Source organism: Narcine bancroftii, chromosome 1 (assembly GCF_036971445.1).
Source record: "Narcine bancroftii isolate sNarBan1 chromosome 1, sNarBan1.hap1, whole genome shotgun sequence".
Classification (NCBI taxonomy): domain Eukaryota; kingdom Metazoa; phylum Chordata; class Chondrichthyes; order Torpediniformes; family Narcinidae; genus Narcine; species Narcine bancroftii.
Window position 1 is genome coordinate 430,953,121 of NC_091469.1, and position 17,799 is coordinate 430,970,919.

Sequence of the window (17,799 nt, forward strand, 5' to 3'; positions counted from 1 at the left end):
CGACCGGGAGAAGTGCGCTCGCACTGTGGAAGGGCCGTCTGGTGCCAGTCGCACGGGGCTCGCGCTGCCCGGGGGCCGTGCGCAGCCTGCCATGCCCGTCGCGCCGACAGGAAATCACAGGCGCTCGCCAATCCACCGCACCGCTCGACAGGTGGGAGAAGTGACTGGTTGTGCAGGGAGCCTTCCAACTGGCTTGCCGGCTGATGACATCGACAGACTTCTCGTGTTACAATTTCTCATGTTACAATGGGGAAGGATGGTGGGGGTGACATTACCAAAAAACAGCATCAGCTCTCGCTGCAGGGCGGGCCACCTCTAATACATTTTTGAAATGATCTTGCGAGCCAAATATAATTATATCGCTGGCCAAATTTGGCCCGCGGGCCAGAGTTTGACATGTGTGATTTAGATGAAGGGACTAAAAGTAACATTAGCAAATTTGCAGATGACACAAAGCTGGGTAGCAGTGTGAAACGTGAGGAGGATGTTATGAGAATGCTATGGACAAGTTGGGTGAGTGGACAGATGCAGTTTAATGTGGATAAATGTGAGGTTATTCACTTTGGTGGCAATAACAAGTAGGCAGATTACTATCTGAATGGTGTCAAGTTAGGAAAAGGGGAAGTACAATGAGATCTAGGTGTCCTTGTTCATCATTCACTGAAAGTAAGCATGCAGGTACAGCAGGCAGTGAAGAAAGCTAATGGCATGTTGGCCTTCATAACAAGAGGAGTTGAGTATAGGAGCAGATAGGTCCTTCTGCAGTTGTACAGGGTCCTTGTGAGACCACACCTGGTGTATTGTGTGCAAGTTTGGTCTCCAAATTTGAGGAAGGACATTCTTGCTATTGAGGGAGTGCAGTGTCGGTTTTGTGGCTAAATTTGTGGATGACACTAAGATAGGTGGCGGAGCAGGTAGTGTAAAGTTGCAGAAGAATTTCGACTGATTGGGAGACTGGGCAAAAGTATTGCAGATTCACTCTGTCAAAACCTTTCAATATTTGAAATGTTTCTACGAGATGCTCCCTCATTCTCCTATATTCCAATGAACGCAACCCAAGAGCAGTCAAATGCTCCCCATGGACCAGCCCCTGCATACCAGAAATCATCCTAGTAAATCTCGTCTGCACCCTCTCCAACAACATCACGTTTTCTCTAAGATATTATACACAGTACTCAAAATGGAGTCTCACCAGTGCCCCATAGAGGCTCATTAATACCTCTCTTTTCTTGTACACTATACCTCTTGAAATGAATGCTAGCACAGCATTAACCTTCTTCACTACCAATCTGACCTGGGCATTAACTTTTAGATTAGTCTGCACTCTTTGCACCTCCAAGGATTGAATTTTCTCCCCATCCAAATAGTACTCTACCTGTTTATTTCCACTGCCAAAATGTAGAACTGAACATTTCTCAACATTGTACTCCATCTGCAATATTTTTGCCCAGTCTCCCAATCAGTCGATATTCTTCTGCAACTTTACAGTTTCTTCAACACTACCTGCTCCGCCACCTATCTTAGTGTCATCCACAAATTTAGCCACAAAACCATTCATTCTACAATCCAAATTATTAATATAAATTGTAAACAGCAGTGGCTTCAAGACAATAAATCTGAACTTTGAACTTTTATGAGTCCTCTTACTTAAGGAAAGATGTTAGTGCAGTGGAAGCAGTACAGAGCATACTTAGTAAATTAGTGCCTGGAATCTGTCAAGTCAAATTTATTATCTGACTGCACACTTACAGCCCAACAAAACACTGTTCTTCGATCCTGGGTGCAAAATATGCAGATACACATCCAGACATAACACACATACAAACAATACACATGCAGGACCATTTCTCCATTTCTCATATATATATATATATAAATAAATGAGGATTGTCTTTCCCGATAAGCTTGGACAAACTGGATTTATATGCTCTACTGTTTAGAAAAGTGAACAGGGCCTTGATTGAATCATATAAGATCCTCAGAAGCTTCACAGGGTTGACATTGTGATTATGGTTTTCTTTGTGTAGAATCTGTAATAATGCTTCATGGTTTAACTATAAATAGCTGCTAATATAAGATAGATTGGGTGGCCAGTGGTTTGGACTGGACTCTATGTGGCTGCGGAAGCACTGGAGGCAAATCAACAGACACTCAGTGACTCTGAGCGATTGATTCTCTTTTGCTTCTCTCTCTGACTGTAAGTCTGACTGTAATTCTGATTCTAAGAGGCGCTTAGTCAATTCCTGCCAATATGTCTGTCTTGCAGCAGGCAAAAATAAAGTTCATGTAATATGACACTGTTTTACTACTATGATAAAAAGTTGAATCTTTTTTTTAAAATTTTTTATTTTTCACACCATAAATCACATTAGCCATGATATACACTATTTCTTTTTCACACATATACAGTGACTTTTTCTACCCCCCCCCCTCCCTCCTCCCAATCCACCCCCCCACCCCCCCCTCTCATCCATTTTAGGTATACAATCTAGGTTGCATTAAGCCAGTCAGACAATGTTGTCATTCAACAAAAATACACCCGAAATTCTACTGAGTCCATTCTTTTCTTTCCTTCTCCTTCCATCAACTTAGGTAATGTTTGTCCCCGGTAGGTTTTCGCTATTGTATTTAATGTAAGGCTCCCATACTTGTTCGAATATTTCAATATTATTTTTTAACCTATATGTTATTTTTTCTAATGGAATACATTTATTCATTTAAATTTAGTAGTTTCTTCCTTTTAATTTGGTTATGTGTTCCATTAATATTTAAAGTCATATAGTTCAGCGTAGCCATTTTATATTTTGTTTATCTTCTCTTTCCGTTTTTCCATCATTACCTTTCCTCCTTTTCCATTTCTGTTTTCTTATTTTCAACTCTTTATAAGACAACATTCCTACAACATCCAACATTTTCCTTATTCTCCTATTTCTATCTTCTTTATCCCCAATCTCCCCTTCCCCTCCTGAGTTGTCCTTTATCCCTTGTCGGACAACCACATCTCCCCTCTCCATTTGGATTTGCGAATCCACTCGCAAGCGTCAACTGATTTTGCAGTGACTGCTATTGCCCCCCACCCAGCCCCCCACAGAAAAGATTTCACTTTTCATATGTCACAAAGGTCACTCTTTTAATTCCCTCCTTATTCTCTCTATTCCATTACCTTCCCTTATTAATTCTTGTCTATACTATCTATATTTTCCTCTAAGTACAGATACATTCACGTATGCACATTGTCTCTATTCACTCTTATACCTCTTTACCCGCATACATATCAATCGTGATCATTTTTACTCTCATTACCCGTCTTCATCTCTCAGTCTATTTTTGTCTTTACCCACATACATATCAATCGTGATCATTTTTACTCTCATTACCCGTCTTCATCCCTCAGTCTATTTTTGTAATTGTTCTGCAAATTTTCGTGCTTCTTCTGGATCCGAGAATAGTCTGTTTTGTTGTCCTGGAATAAATATTTTCAATACCGCTGGATGCTTTAGTATAAATTTATACCCTTTCTTTCATAAAATCGCCTTTGCTGTATTGAACTCTTTTCTCTTCTTTAGGAGTTCAAAACTTATATCTGGATAAATGAAGATTTTTTGCCCTTTATACTCCAGTGGTTTGTTGCCCTCTCTTACTTTTTCCACTGTCTTCTCCAGTACCTTTTCTCTTGTAGTATATCTTAGGAATTTTACTACAATAGATCTTGGTTTTTGTTGTGGTTGTGGTTTAGAGGCCAATACTCTATGTGCCCTTTCTATTTCCATTTCTTGCTGTAGTTCTGGACATCCTAGGGTCTTAGGGATCCACTCTTTTATAAACTCCCTCATATTCTTGCCTTCTTCATCTTCCTTAAGGCCCACTATCTTTATGTTATTTCTTCTGTTATAATTTTCCATTGTATCTATTTTTTGAGCTAGTAGTTCTTGTGTCTCTTTAGTTTTTTTATTAGATTCCTCCAATTTCTTTTTTAAGTCTTCTACCTCCATTTCTGCTGCTACTGCCCGCTCTTCCATCTTGTCCATTTTCTTTCCCATTTCTGTTAAGGTCATATCTATTTTATTCATTTTCTCTTCTGTGTTGTTTATTCTTTTTCTTAAATCATTAAATTCCTGTGTTTGCCATTCTTTAAATGACTCCATGTATCCTTTAATAAGAGAAAGTACCTCCTTTATCTTGCCTTTCTTTTCTTCTTCTATTTCACTGTACTCTTCCTCTTCCTCTTCTTCTTCCTCTGGGTTGGCCATCTGTTGTTTCTTTGTTGCCCTTTCCTTCTCTTCTTTCTTGTTTCTATTGTCTTCTGTGGTCTCTTCTTGCTGCAGGTGTTCTGCAGCTGTCGTTGCCGGCTGTGGAGATCGACTCCCCAGCTGGTCCCCCCTCCCGTCGGTGTGTTTTTTTTCATGCGCATCGCGCATGCGCGACTCCTTGCGCATGCGCGGTTGCGCACTTTTACTCGGCTCAGCGAGCCATTTTTGTAGTCCATTATTTACCGACCTGAGGGAGCGGGTTTCTCTCTCCGCAGCGGGCCTCTTCGAACAGGTAAGGCCTTCACCTTTTTCCTCCGTTGTCTTCTCTTCCTCTCTTCTTACCGTTGCTTTCGATTTTTCTTTTTTTGTCGCCATCTTCTTTCCACCTTTATACTCACTTTTCTGTAACTTTTATTTCTGTGCCTTTGTGTTTTCCTTTGTTTTTCCCAACTTTTCTGGAGAGGGCTGGAGTTCACTGTCCGGCCACTACTCCATCACGTGACTCCTACCGATAATAAGTTGAATCTTGAGATCTTTTAAATTCATTCTTTGAATGAAATGTTTATAGAATGTGAGAATGAGATATTTATATCATCTATGTTTACAGCATCATGACACAAAGATAGGGTAGTCATAATATTTTTCTCAGGGTGAAAATGTAACATACCAGAGGACATGCATTTAAAGCGAGAAGGAGAGCCTTGAAGGAGATGTAAGGCATGTTTATTTACACAAAGAGTCTTGAATAAATTGCTGGAGGTAGCAGCAGGCTTTTTCAGGTGAATTCTCTGCTAAGAATGTGCCTGAAGAAGCAGAAGTGTCCCTTTAAATTGCAGTTCAGGTGGCAGCGTTGAAAGCGCAGTGCTGGCCACCTGAAAGTGCATTCTGACTCCTGTCTCTTGGACTGTCAATTCAGGATGGCTGGCTGTCAGCTGGGACAGCCAGCGCGGGCTATCAGCACCGGGACGTCCCGCGCAGGATGTCCCCACACTGATCCCGCTGCCTGGCTCTCTCACCACTCACGGGGCTGGAGCGGCTGGCGGGGGAGGAGGCTGGAGCACCGGTGAGGGAGAGGGGGACTGGGGCGGCCAGCGGGGGAGAAGGGGGCTGGGGCGGCTAGTGGGGTAGAAGGGGGCTGGAGCGGCCGGCAGGTGAGTACGGCGCTCATTGTTTTGGCCAGCCTCCTTCGCTCCTGCCATCCGCTCTAGCCCTGCAATCTCCATGCTGACAGCCCAGCCCCCTTCTCCCCCACTGACCGCTCTAGCTCCGCAGTTCCCGCACTGACAGCCCAGCCAGCTGCCCCTGCCCCAACGTCCTGCACTGGGGGAAGGGGCAGCTGGGAGAGGAGCTATCAGGCACTCGCCAGCTGACTGTCATCCCAAATGCCGCCACTTTTAGGCTGCTGCATTCAGATGGCTGGGGAGGCCACTGTGCTGCGGCGATTATCCCTCTTGGAGGAGGGTTACAAAGTTCACCTTGCAAGCGCCTCCTGCACATTCATGTGGCCTCCAACAGCTGCATATTGCCAAAATATGCAGCTTTACAAGCGGGGCAATTGGCCACCTGAAAGTGCCTTGTGGAAGCAATGAGACAGTCAAATATGTATATATGTATAAACTGCAAGCAGCAGCCTTAGTTTCCTTTGGGCATCATGTTCTGAGTAGACCATGGGCCAAAGGGGCTTTTTTTTTGTATTTTTTATTTTGAGAATTTTCAATCAACATGCAGTCAAAACAAAGAATAATCAAAAGGTAAAAAGTAATATTAACAAAATAATACAAATTTCGATCGGCATGTCGATAATAAAGAAAGTGAGAAAAACGAAGAGTGAACATGATTCAATTATTATAAAGAATGAAAAATTACAATAATACTACAAAAATGCAAATTCAACCAAAGGGAGAAAAAGATAATAGAAAGATAATAAAGAACAAGAGGAAATGTCCCACTGCACCTCCCCACCCCAACATGAAGAAAGAAGAAAAGATAAGAAAAGAAAAAGAATAAGAAAAAAAAGGATTGGCCTCACCTAGGATAAACCCCACTCCAATCATGGACAAATAACCAAGGCTCCTCGGCCTGCAAACACGGTGGGGGGGTGGGGGTGGGGGGCGCGGGGAGGAGAGACAGGAGGCGAGTATTGTTAAAGATTTACATCGAGTCCACGCTTCTGAAGATCCAGCTGCGCTGGATGGGTCACGTCTCCAGAATGGAGGACCATCGCCTTCCCAAGATCGTGTTATATGGCGAACTCTCCACTGGCCACCGTGACAGAGGTGCACCAAAGAAAAGGTACAAGGACTGCCTAAAGAAATCTCTTGGTGCCTGCCACATTGACCACCGCCAGTGGGCTGATAACGCCTCAAACCGTGCATCTTGGCGCCTCACAGTTTGGCGGGCAGCAACCTCCTTTGAAGAAGACCGCAGAGCCCACCTCACTGACAAAAGGCAAAGGAGGAAAAACCCAACACCCAACCCCAACCAACCAATTTTCCCCTGCAACCGCTGCAATCGTGTCTGCCTGTCCCGCATCGGACTTGTCAGCCACAAACGAGCCTGCAGCTGACGTGGACTTTTTACCCCCTCCATAAATCTTCGTCCGCGAAGCCAAGCCAAAGAAGAAAGAAACCCTGATATACTTTAGGTATGAATTCCATATTCTTGATAATACATCATACCTGTTTCTGAGGTTAAAGGTGATCTTCTCCAGGGGAACACAATTATGTATTTCTATCTTCCAGCAGGTTAAACCTAGTTGTGAATTAGATTTCCAAGTAACTGCTATGCTTTTCCTGTTCTTGTCCAATCTTTCTTTGGCTTGGCTTCGCGGACGAAGATTTATGGAGGGGGTAAAAAGTCCACGTCAGCTGCAGGCTCGTTTGTGGCTGACCAGTCCGATGCGGGACAGGCAGACACGATTGCAGCGGTTGCAAGGGAAAATTGGTTGGTTGGGGTTGGGTGTTGGGTTTTTCCTCCTTTGCCTTTTGTCAGTGAGGTGGGCTCTGCGGTCTTCTTCAAAGGAGGCTGCTGCCCGCCAAACTGTGAGGCGCCAAGATGCACGGTTTGAGGCGTTATCAGCCCACTGGCGGTGGTCAATGTGGCAGGCACCAAGAGATTTCTTTAGGCAGTCCTTGTACCTTTTCTTTGGTGCACCTCTGTCACGGTGGCCAGTGGAGAGCTCGCCATATAATACGATCTTGGGAAGGCGATGGTCCTCCATTCTGGAGACGTGACCCATCCAGCGCAGCTGGATCTTCAGCAGCGTGGACTCGATGCTGTCGACCTCTGCCATCTCGAGTACCTCGACGTTAGGGGTGTGAGCGCTCCAATGGATGTTGAGGATGGAGCGGAGACAACACTGGTGGAAGCGTTCTAGGAGCCGTAGGTGGTGCCGGTAGAGGACCCATGATTCGGAGCCGAACAGGAGTGTGGGTATGACAACGGCTCTGTATACGCTTATCTTTGTGAGGTTTTTCAGTTGGTTGTTTTTCCAGACTCTTTTGTGTAGTCTTCCAAAGGCGCTATTTGCCTTGGCGAGTCTGTTGTCTATCTCATTGTCGATCCTTGCATCTGATGAAATGGTGCAGCCGAGATAGGTAAACTGGTTGACCGTTTTGAGTTTTGTGTGCCCGATGGAGATGTGGGGGGGCTGGTAGTCATGGTGGGGAGCTGGCTGATGGAGGACCTCAGTTTTCTTCAGGCTGACTTCCAGGCCAAACATTTTGGCAGTTTCCGCAAAGCAGGACGTCAAGCGCTGAAGAGCTGGCTCTGAATGGGCAACTAAAGCGGCATCATCTGCAAAGAGTAGTTCACGGACAAGTTTCTCTTGTGTCTTGGTGTGAGCTTGCAGGCACCTCAGATTGAAGAGACTGCCATCCGTGCGGTACCGGATGTAAACAGCGTCTTCATTGTTGGGGTCTTTCATGGCTTGGTTCAGCATCATGCTGAAGAAGATTGAAAAGAGGGTTGGTGCGAGAACACAGCCTTGCTTCACGCCATTGTTAATGGAGAAGGGTTCAGAGAGCTCATTGCTGTATCTGACCCGACCTTGTTGGTTTTCGTGCAGTTGGATAATCATGTTGAGGAACTTTGGGGGACATCCGATGCGCTCTAGTATTTGCCAAAGCCCTTTCCTGCTCACGGTGTCGAAGGCTTTGGTGAGGTCAACAAAGGTGATGTACAGTCCTTTGTTTTGTTCTCTGCACTTTTCTTGGAGCTGTCTGAGGGCAAAGACCATGTCAGTGGTTCCTCTGTTTGCGCGAAAGCCGCACTGTGATTCTGGGAGAATATTCTCAGCGACACTAGGTATTATTCTATTTAGTAGAATCCTAGCGAAGATTTTGCCTGCAATGGAGAGCAACGTGATTCCCCTGTAGTTTGAGCAGTCTGATTTCTCGCCTTTGTTTTTGTACAGGGTGATGATGGTGGCATCACGAAGATCCTGAGGCAGTTTACCTTGGTCCCAACAAAGCTTGAAAAACTCATGCAGTTTGGCATGCAGAGTTTTGCCGCCAGCCTTCCAGACTTCTGGGGGGATTCCATCCATACCTGCTGCTTTGCCACTTTTCAGTTGTTCGATTGCCTTATATGTCTCATCCAGGGCAGATGTAGGCAGCCTCCAAGAACGCGGCGCGGGCTACACACTCTACTGGTCTGGCAAGCCTTCGGATGAACGACGCCTATCTGGTGTAGGCTTCATGGTCAAGAGCTTCATTGCCTCCAAACTCGAAAACCTTCCGACAGGCCTCTCGGACCGAATCATGTCCATGCGACTCCCACTTCAAAACAAGCGTCACACCACCCTCATCAGTGTCTATGCTCCAACCCTCCAGGCGGAACCAGCAGAAAAGAACAAGTTCTACACCGACCTGCGCAACCTCATCCAACGTACCCCTACAGCCGACAAGGTTGTCATCCTGGGCGACTTCAACGCTCGTGTCGGCAAAGACTCAGAAACCTGGCCAGGAATCCTGGGCAAGCATGGCGTCGGCAAGTGCAACGACAATGGGCGCCTCCTGTTGGAGCTCTGCGCAGAACAGCGGCTTGTCATTACAAACACCCTTTTTCAGCAGAGGGACAGCCTTAAGACCACCTGGATGCATCCCCGATCCAAACACTGGCACCTCCTGGACTACATCCTGGTGCGAGAAAGTGACAAACAAGATGTGCTCCACACCAGGGTCATGCCTAGCGCGGAATGCCACACTGACCACCGGCTGGTTCGCTGCAAGCTCAACCTTCACTTCAAGCCAAAGCCCAGGAACAATAAAGCCCCCAGAAAGAGGTTCAATGTTGGAAAACTGCAGTCAGACGAAGCGAGAGGAAACTTCCAGGCAAACCTCAAAGCAAAGCTCGACGTTGCAACCCGCCTCACGGACCCATCCCCTGAAACCCTCTGGGATCAGTTGAAGACTACCATACTGCAATCCACTGAAGAGGTACTGGGTACTGGGCTTCTTGTCCAATAATGTTTTATGTACTGGAGCATGGAGTCCTTGGAACTCAATGGATGGGGAGAAGCAGTATTTTAAGGCAGAAGTCGACAAATTCTTGATAATCAAGAGGTGAAATGTTACCACGGGTTGAGAATGATGAACAAGAAGTCTGCAGATGCTGGGGAACTGAAGGAAAGTCTGAGCCGCTGAGTTCCACCAGCACTTTGTGAGTGAGGCAAGGTGAAATAGTTTGCAATCAGATCGGTCGTGCATTCATTTTGTGGTGGAACAGACTCAAGAGGCTGAGTGGCGTCCTCCTATTTCTAGCTCGAAAAGTTCGTACGAATTTAGAAGGTGATTTATATAAGCTCACTGGGGAGGTCGATGATTCAATGCACAACCAATCTGACTTTATAGCTCTTGCATTGACAGCTTTTTTTTTTGTTGAGAGGTTGCACTGATGCACAGCCCCACCTCCTGCACTGCAGCTCCGAAACAAGTCGGTGTCGGGGCGATGAAGCCCGGGGGCTGACGTGTGGGTGTGCGCGTGCGCAGAGCCGGGAGGCGCTGCGAGGACTGGCTGCTGCGACGCGGCCGGGCCCGAGAGAGGCAGAGAAAGGCGGCGCGCAGGAGGGAGGGGCTCCCGCATCGCGCTTTCTCCCATCACAGAACGGCAACGACCCGTGCAGTATGAGGTTGCCGAGGAGAGAAGAATGCAGCTCAGCGGCAGGAGGAGGAGGCGGCGGCGACGAAGAGGGGTGCAGCCGGCTGCCCCCAGTCAGAAATCCCTTTGTACATGATATCCGCATGTCGGCGCCGCAGAAGGCAAAGGTGAGGAGAGCCGAGACGGCCTGCATTCCCTCCCATTCCCCGCGACCCTCTGTAGACCCCGGGGTGGCTCTTCCCCCGACCCCGGGGTGGCTCTTCCCCCGACCTCCCCCCCCCCCCTTTAATGGGGCAACATCAACCTCTCTTTCTAGCTTGACGTTATCCCCAGGCTTGGGGTTCTCTTGCCCCGCAGAATAATGACGACGTGTCTCCCTTTACCCCCACCCCACCTCCCCTCACGCCACCGAGCCTGAGGGCAGTTGGGGCCTCGATCAGCAAACTGCTGGATTTTATTCTGATTTTTCCTTTCTGATCACAGTTTCATCATGTCTAGGATAACAACAAAACACGGATTAGCCGTAATCCAATGTAAACACCACGGGTTTGTACTTGTTGTCTGTGCATTTTGTTTCTTGTAGCTTCGGGGTTATTGCTAGTTACCTTCAGGAAACTATTAGCAGGGAATGATGTTCCCCCGGGGAAAGTCCCTCCTGGGAATAGCGTTTAGTTTCTTGCAACACTCCATCTCAGCGACGCCATTTGCTCATGTACGATGATGAGTTTTAAAACCCCACATTTTAAATAGTTTTCTATGTGTCTTTTAATGTGTGTGTGTGTGTGTGTGTGTGTGTGTGTGTGTGTGGAGCATTAATTCTTAACTTTGCAACTGAGAGCAAAGTATGTATCTTTTTAAGATAGATGTCGTTAGTGATATTTTTTTAACTTGCGGAATAAAGGCAATACGATACCTGTAGATTGAGTTTCGTAGCCTGACTTGTTAGCTGTATTCCAGAAGGCTAACCTGGTAAAGGGAGACGCCATTAATCAAGTAATCAGTTAAGGAGTTTGTGTATGAATCAGTAGGTAGAACATGGTAAATCTTGATATCTCATTGAATGTCACTGATTCCAATTGTGTTCTTGCTGATTGCATTGTTTTGTAATGATCATTCGTTTATTGTCGTGTACATTATGCAAGAATTTTGGTGCATATATACATTGCACAATGCTGTGGCCAAGTACTGTGTGCATGTTATATTTAAAAAAAACTACATTAGCATGCAAAAAAAATTAAAGATGAATACAAAAGATAAATAACGAAAATCAAGTTACCAAGTTCAAATTTGTCTCCCATTCCTATTGCTGACATGTCTGTCCATGTCTTATGCTCTGCCCAACTGAGATCAGCTGCATATTGGAGAAACAACACGGTGGCGGTACACCCTAAGGCAGGCGAACCGGCCCCGCTTGTCACGCACCCAAAATGATGCCGTCGGGCGTTTCCTCCTGACTCGGCACCGGGCTCAGAAGCCCGTGCTTGGCGACCCGCATGACGCCCCGGTGACGTCGCCCCCCCCCCCCCCCCCGGCGCAATTCTCAGCCAGGTCCGGGCTGGGAGTACAAGACCAGCCAGGACGCCTGCAATACATCAGTTTTGCTCACTGAACTCCACCAGTCTGGTTGTGCGATCCTTCAGTGAGCAGTGTAGCCGCCGCTACAAATGGTGGCCCCGACAGGTTCAAACGTCTTTGAACCCGACATGAACGACCCTTCGACCAATGCTATAGCCATCAAGCTTCCTGATTTCTGGGTTCAGGCACTGTGTGCATCATGCAACCGCTCTTCGCCCTCATCGCAGCCGAAGACCACACTCGCCTGGACTCCCGAGGCTGGCAGGGCATTCGAAGTCACGAAAGAGGCCCTCGCGAAGGCCACCCTCTTCGTCCACCCACGCACCGACCTGCATATGGTACTCTCCATCGATGCCTCCGCCACAGCCATTGGCGCCGTCCTGGAGCAGCAGGTGAGCAGACAGTGGCAACCACTGGCATTCTTTAGCTGATTCCTTTGCCCGGCTGAGCGCAAATATAGCACTTTCGATCATGAGTTGCTAGGCATGCATCTGGTGGTGCGTCATTTCCGCTATTTCTTGGAGGGGAGGCCTTTCACCATTTTTACCAACCACAAACCCCTCACTCAGGCGCTCGCTATGGCAAGAACAGTGTCACCTCTCCTTTGTGTCGGAGTTCAGCACCGACATTCGCCACAAGGTGGGGAAAGACAACGTGGTCCCCGACGCACTCTCACGACCAGCCATTTGCGTGCTGACACCCGGCCTCGACTTTTACTAGCTCGCCCGGGACCAGAAGTTCGACGAGGAGATGCGGGCCTTCAGGACTGCCGTCACAGGCCTGCGGTTCCAGGATCTCCCGACTCCTCACAGTGAGTGCACTGTCCTGTGCAAAGTCTCCACGGAACGGGCACCCTGCGTCCAGTGGTTTCCCAGCAGTGGCGCAGGTAAGTCTTCCACCATATCCATGACCTTTCCCACCCTTCCATCAGGTCCACGGTCCGTATTGTGGCAGAACATTTCTTCTCAATGTTTCTTCGGAAGCAGATTGCGGACTAGGCCAGAACCTGCACCCATTGCCAGCTTTCCAAGGTACACGGGCACACCAGAGTGCTCGTACAAGATTTTGAAAACATCCGGGAATGGTTCAGCCACGTACATGTGAACTTCGTTGGACCCTTACCCATTTCCCGAGATAACTATTACCTTTTCACAGTAGTAGACCATACCACTCGTTGGCCCGAGGTGATCCAGATGCCTCCACGGACTCCTGCTCCCGAGCACTTTTGAACGGTTGGGTTGGGTTGCCCGGTTCGGCATCCCAAACCACCTCAGCTCTGGGCACAGATCGTCAACAGACTGGGGACAAGCTACATCACACCACGGCCTATCACCCACAGGCCAATGGGCTAGTCGAGAGATTGCACCGTCACCTTAAGTCGGCACTGATGGGCTGCCTCACCGGCCCCGACTGGGTGGACGAGCTGCCTTGGGTGGTCCTGGGCATCCACTCGACACCCAAAGAAGACCTACAGGCATCATCAGCCGAGCTGGTCTATGGTGCACTGCTAGCCCTACCCAGTGAGTTCGTCAACCCCCAGCAGTCACCGCACGGTCTACTTACCCGCTTCCTGGCCCATTTGGACTCCTTCATACCCTCATCACTGCCCAAACACGGCACACAGGCCTCTTACTTCCCCAACGAGCTGTATTCCGCAGAGTACGTTTTTGTCAGGTGGGGCCCATCCATAGCACCTCTACAAAGACCATACGAAAGGCTGTACAAAGTTGTCCAGTGTTCAGGATCCACTTTCACACTGGACATCGGTGGTAAGAGGGAATTGTTTAGGTGGATAGGTTAAAGCTAGCCCACCTCGACCCCACCGAGCCAGTAGTTGTGGCCCGACCCAAGAAGCGAGGCCACCTGGCAAAAAAGGACATCAGCGCTGGTTGTAGGTGGTTCTGTGTGGTGGTACGCCATTAGGCAGGTGAACCGGCCCCGCTTGTCACGCACGCGGTGGGTCAGCCGTCTAAAATGGCACCGTCGGGTGTTTCCTCTCGGCACCGTGCTCAGAAGCCTGCGCTTGGCGACCCACGTGATGCCCCGGTGATGTCGGGGGCCCTGCAGCGCGGTTTCAGCCAGGTCCGGGCTGTGAGTATAAGACCAGCCAGGCAGCCTACAATAAATCTGTTTTGCTCACTGAACTCAACCTGTCTGGTTGTGCGACTTTCTATTTATTTATCTTTATTTATTTATTTGTTTGTTTATTTTTCTCTCTCTCTCTCTTCCCACCCCCCCTCCCCCACCCAGTTAGCATTGTAGCTGCCGCTACAACACCTTGTATTCTGGTTGGGCACCCTCCAATCAAAGAGCATTAACATCAACTTCTCTGATTTCCATTAGTTCTCCCTTCCAAGCCTCTCTCATTTTCCATCCCACTGTTTCCTTTCTTCCAGTTCCTCTCCCTTTTTCTCTTTCTTTCCCATTCCACTGTCTCTTTTCCTCCATCTCTGCATTCACAGATCTGCCTCCACCCCCTGATCAATTCTAAGCTTTTCTCTCCTGTCCTCTTTTCTATGCCCACCTCTGGTTTTTTGACTGTTGGCCTATACTCCTACCCCTTCTACTTTCCTCCCCCAACTTTATTCAGGTGCCTGCCTACTCTTTCTCATCACTCAGTGCTCGGGTCTGAAACATGGTTCAGAAATATTTGCATCCTGTGGGATCTGCAGTTTCTAGAGCACTTCTTGTATTTACTACAATCAGCACTTGCAGACTTGTTTCATGCTATTCACAGTAACCGTAGTGAGAAAACAAAGTTGTGCTACAAAAGTGCAGACAGTCCTTTTTGTAATGATGGAGAAGTCTATAATTAGGACTGGTAGCCATTAGAGAAACTGACCTTGAACCTGGACTTCTAGTCTTCGGTCTTCTGTAATTTCTATCTGAAGGCAGCAGCCAGAAGAGGTTGTGGCCAGGGTGATGGTGTCTTTTACAATGTTGGCTGCCCTCTTGAGACAGCGCCTCACATACGCGTCTTCAGTGGAGGGGAGGGCAGAGCCGGTCAGTGATGGATCTGGCTACTTTTGCGTTCCCATGGCACTCGAATTTCCAAACCAAGTTGTGATGCAACCAGTCAGTTTGATAAAAGTATTCCATGACATGCCAAGTCTCATACTTCTTGGAACATAGAAATATGAGTGTGCCTTCTTTACAGTTGCTTCTGTGCTGGTTCTAGGAGAGGTCTTTTGATGTTTGGGCACCCAGGGACTTTTTAAAAATTTTTTTAAAATTTCTCATACTGTGAACCATATCAATCAAAATACATACAAACATTTCCCCTCTTAAATATAAACAGTGGCATTTTCTTTCCCCCCCCGCCCCAAATCTTGGGCACCTAGGGACTTGAAGGTACCAACTCTCTCCCTTAGCCTCATTAGTGTAAAGGCAAAATGCACAACAATGGAAATCTGAAATAAAAGCAAAATCCTGGAAATTCTAAGGAGCCATTTTGGGTCATATATTTTCCAGCATTTTGTGGTGAATTGCTAATTCTTAAGCAGCTTCTCTATTTGGAGGATGATTTTCACTACTGTTCTGAGGTGGCTAATGAAGCTTGTGAAGGATTTGCTTGGACCACAGGTGGCACAGTTTATATTCAACCTTTGCATGGTTCTGTAAGAGAGGCTGCAAGCAGTTTCATTGAGTTTGTGATCTCAGGCCAGGGATATCTATAAATTAGTTAAGATGTTAGATTTCTTTAAAGAGTTATTGATGCCCTTGACTCATTTTGTTTTGGCACTTGTTTGCATGTTGAACTCTGAACATGTTTGGAGTTTGTCCGTGTGCCCAACATCAATGTGGCCCATTAATTGGGTTGAGATGAGTGTGATCAGAGCTCTGGAAAATATTGAGCTGACATTGGGTTTAATTTTGATTTTGATCACTAATTTTTGTGTCATGCACTATGCAATATTGTGGCAGGAAATGGAGTAATGCTAAGTGTGTGTTTGGTGTGTTCTGTTTTGATAATGGTTCCACAAATCACTTGCTTTACACAACTTCTGTTTGCAAATATAGTCCCTGAAGCACTGATCCAAGTAGTAACTATATCTAAGATCGAAACCAATTTTTAAATTCACATTACTACTTATTTGTTTCCAACTTTTATTGCTGGAATCAGCCTTTTATACAAAAGACGATGTTCAAACTTGCTGTGCCAGGGAAAGGAAATTGGTTGGTGTGTGCCAGTGTAGCGACTGCAACGGCAGCGCTACTTAGAAAAGAGACGTCCACACAGTGGAGAGTGAACCAAAGAATGACCTTACTGGTTTGAATTCGCTACTTCTCAGTGCTGGCCCGCCCACTTCCGGTGACGTACCCACCGGCTTGTGGAAGTGATGTCATCGTATTGCCGTGTTACTCTCTGGCCAGCGGGCCACTACGCAGAAGTGGAGGGCTCCTTAGCCTGCACATGGTGCCATCTTGGACTGGCCCCATTTTGCAGTGATTTGGCCCGTTTACTCACTTGGTCACTCAGCCTGCTACAATAACACCCCCCACCCCCCCCCCCCCCCCCACATCCAGAATTGCCGCCAGTTTTTGGATAACTTACCTCTGTGTTTGACTCGGTGGGCTGGCAGGTCAGAGTTCAGGTGTGTGATTTTGAGGCAGTGGACTGTGAATCTGTTCCAATGTCCAATGTGAACACCATGCCATCTTACTGCAGTACCTTGAAGAGGACTTCATACAGGTACTGTAAGAGGGGTGGGTCCCTTACTGTGTTCTATGTACGAAAAGTGAATGGACTGCAGATTTACTGGAAAGTGGCTGGGTGGCAAGAAGTGTCTGGATGGGGGGGATGTTGTTTGTCAGCCCACTTCCTCACTCAGCCTGTGCAGGACGGCTAACGTGTTGGTCTGTGGGCCAATGGATTGAAATTTATGTCCCCGGGATGGAGAGTGGTGCGCCATACACAATCTCTGCGGACGATGTGGCAGGTACTCCTTCGGTGCCGTGCGGATCCCAAGCAGTGCTCACTGAAGCCTGTCAATCCAGTTTGGTGTGGTTAGTCAGGCTTTCAACACGGCTTTCCGGTGGCGGTGGAACCGTTCGATCAGTCTATTTGCTTGGGGATGGTAGGCCTTCATATGGTGGACCTGGCTGCCACAGAATATTACAAGGTTGGACCAGAGGAAGAGGTGAACTGCACTCTTTGGTCTGATGTGATGTGGGTCGGACTCTAATATGCATGACCCAGGTGGCAAGGAAAGCCCAGGTCCGTGTCTATGACATGCAACCATGGGTATCGCCTCTGGCTAATGGGTGAATATGTCGATGGTCGTGAACAGGTACCTCATACCTTGGCTCACTGGGCAGGGGCCAACGATGTCTACGTGGTGTGACGGTATGTTTTTGGGGCCTCGTCCTTTCGGATTGAAAATTGGAGTTTTTGTGATTATTAGTTAATTTTTTTTCAAGCTAATTTAAAGCTTGTATGTGGGGGGGGGGGGTGGGAAATAGCAATGGATGTTGGTACATTTTTGTCACAACCATCCCCTGCAGAGCAAGAGAAAAGAGAAATGGTTATTTCTAACGCATTAAAGCTGACTGAAGTCCAGCATTGGATGAGGAAAATACAAATACAAAGGATTATAGTGAAATATTATAAGTGAGGGAAAATTTTATTGAGAAAGATGGAAAATTTTCTGGAGGATACATCTGTTGAATTGCAATTAGAGTTGGAGAAACTGAGGGTGGAAGAGGAAAGCGAACCAATTTTGAGTTGCTGAGACAATAGTATGAGGCAGATCAGACTGAAAAATGGAGAGAGGAGGTTGAAAAACAAAGAATTGAGAGAATTAAGAGAATTGAGGCTGTAATTGGGGAGAGAATTTTGGCTAGTAGAGAGGTAAATATAGTTTCTCCTTTTGAT

At 47.2% G+C, this 17,799-nt stretch overlaps 1 protein-coding gene across 3 annotated transcripts in view; it reads left to right on the forward strand.

Moving 5' to 3' along the window:
• The first annotated feature begins 10,243 nt into the window (after positions 1-10,243).
• lpcat1 (lysophosphatidylcholine acyltransferase 1) overlaps positions 10,244-17,799 on the forward strand; it is a 126,095-nt gene continuing 118,539 nt past the window's right edge. Inside the window, exon 1 of one of the 3 annotated variants that reach the window (XM_069914208.1) lies at positions 10,244-10,516. In XM_069914208.1, coding sequence (XP_069770309.1) covers positions 10,376-10,516 — 141 coding nt within the window. In that variant the 5' untranslated portion in view covers positions 10,244-10,375. Of the gene's footprint in view, positions 10,517-11,901; positions 12,317-17,799 lie in introns of those variants that run through there. The other 2 variants (XM_069914209.1, XM_069914207.1) reach the window with 2 other exon arrangements.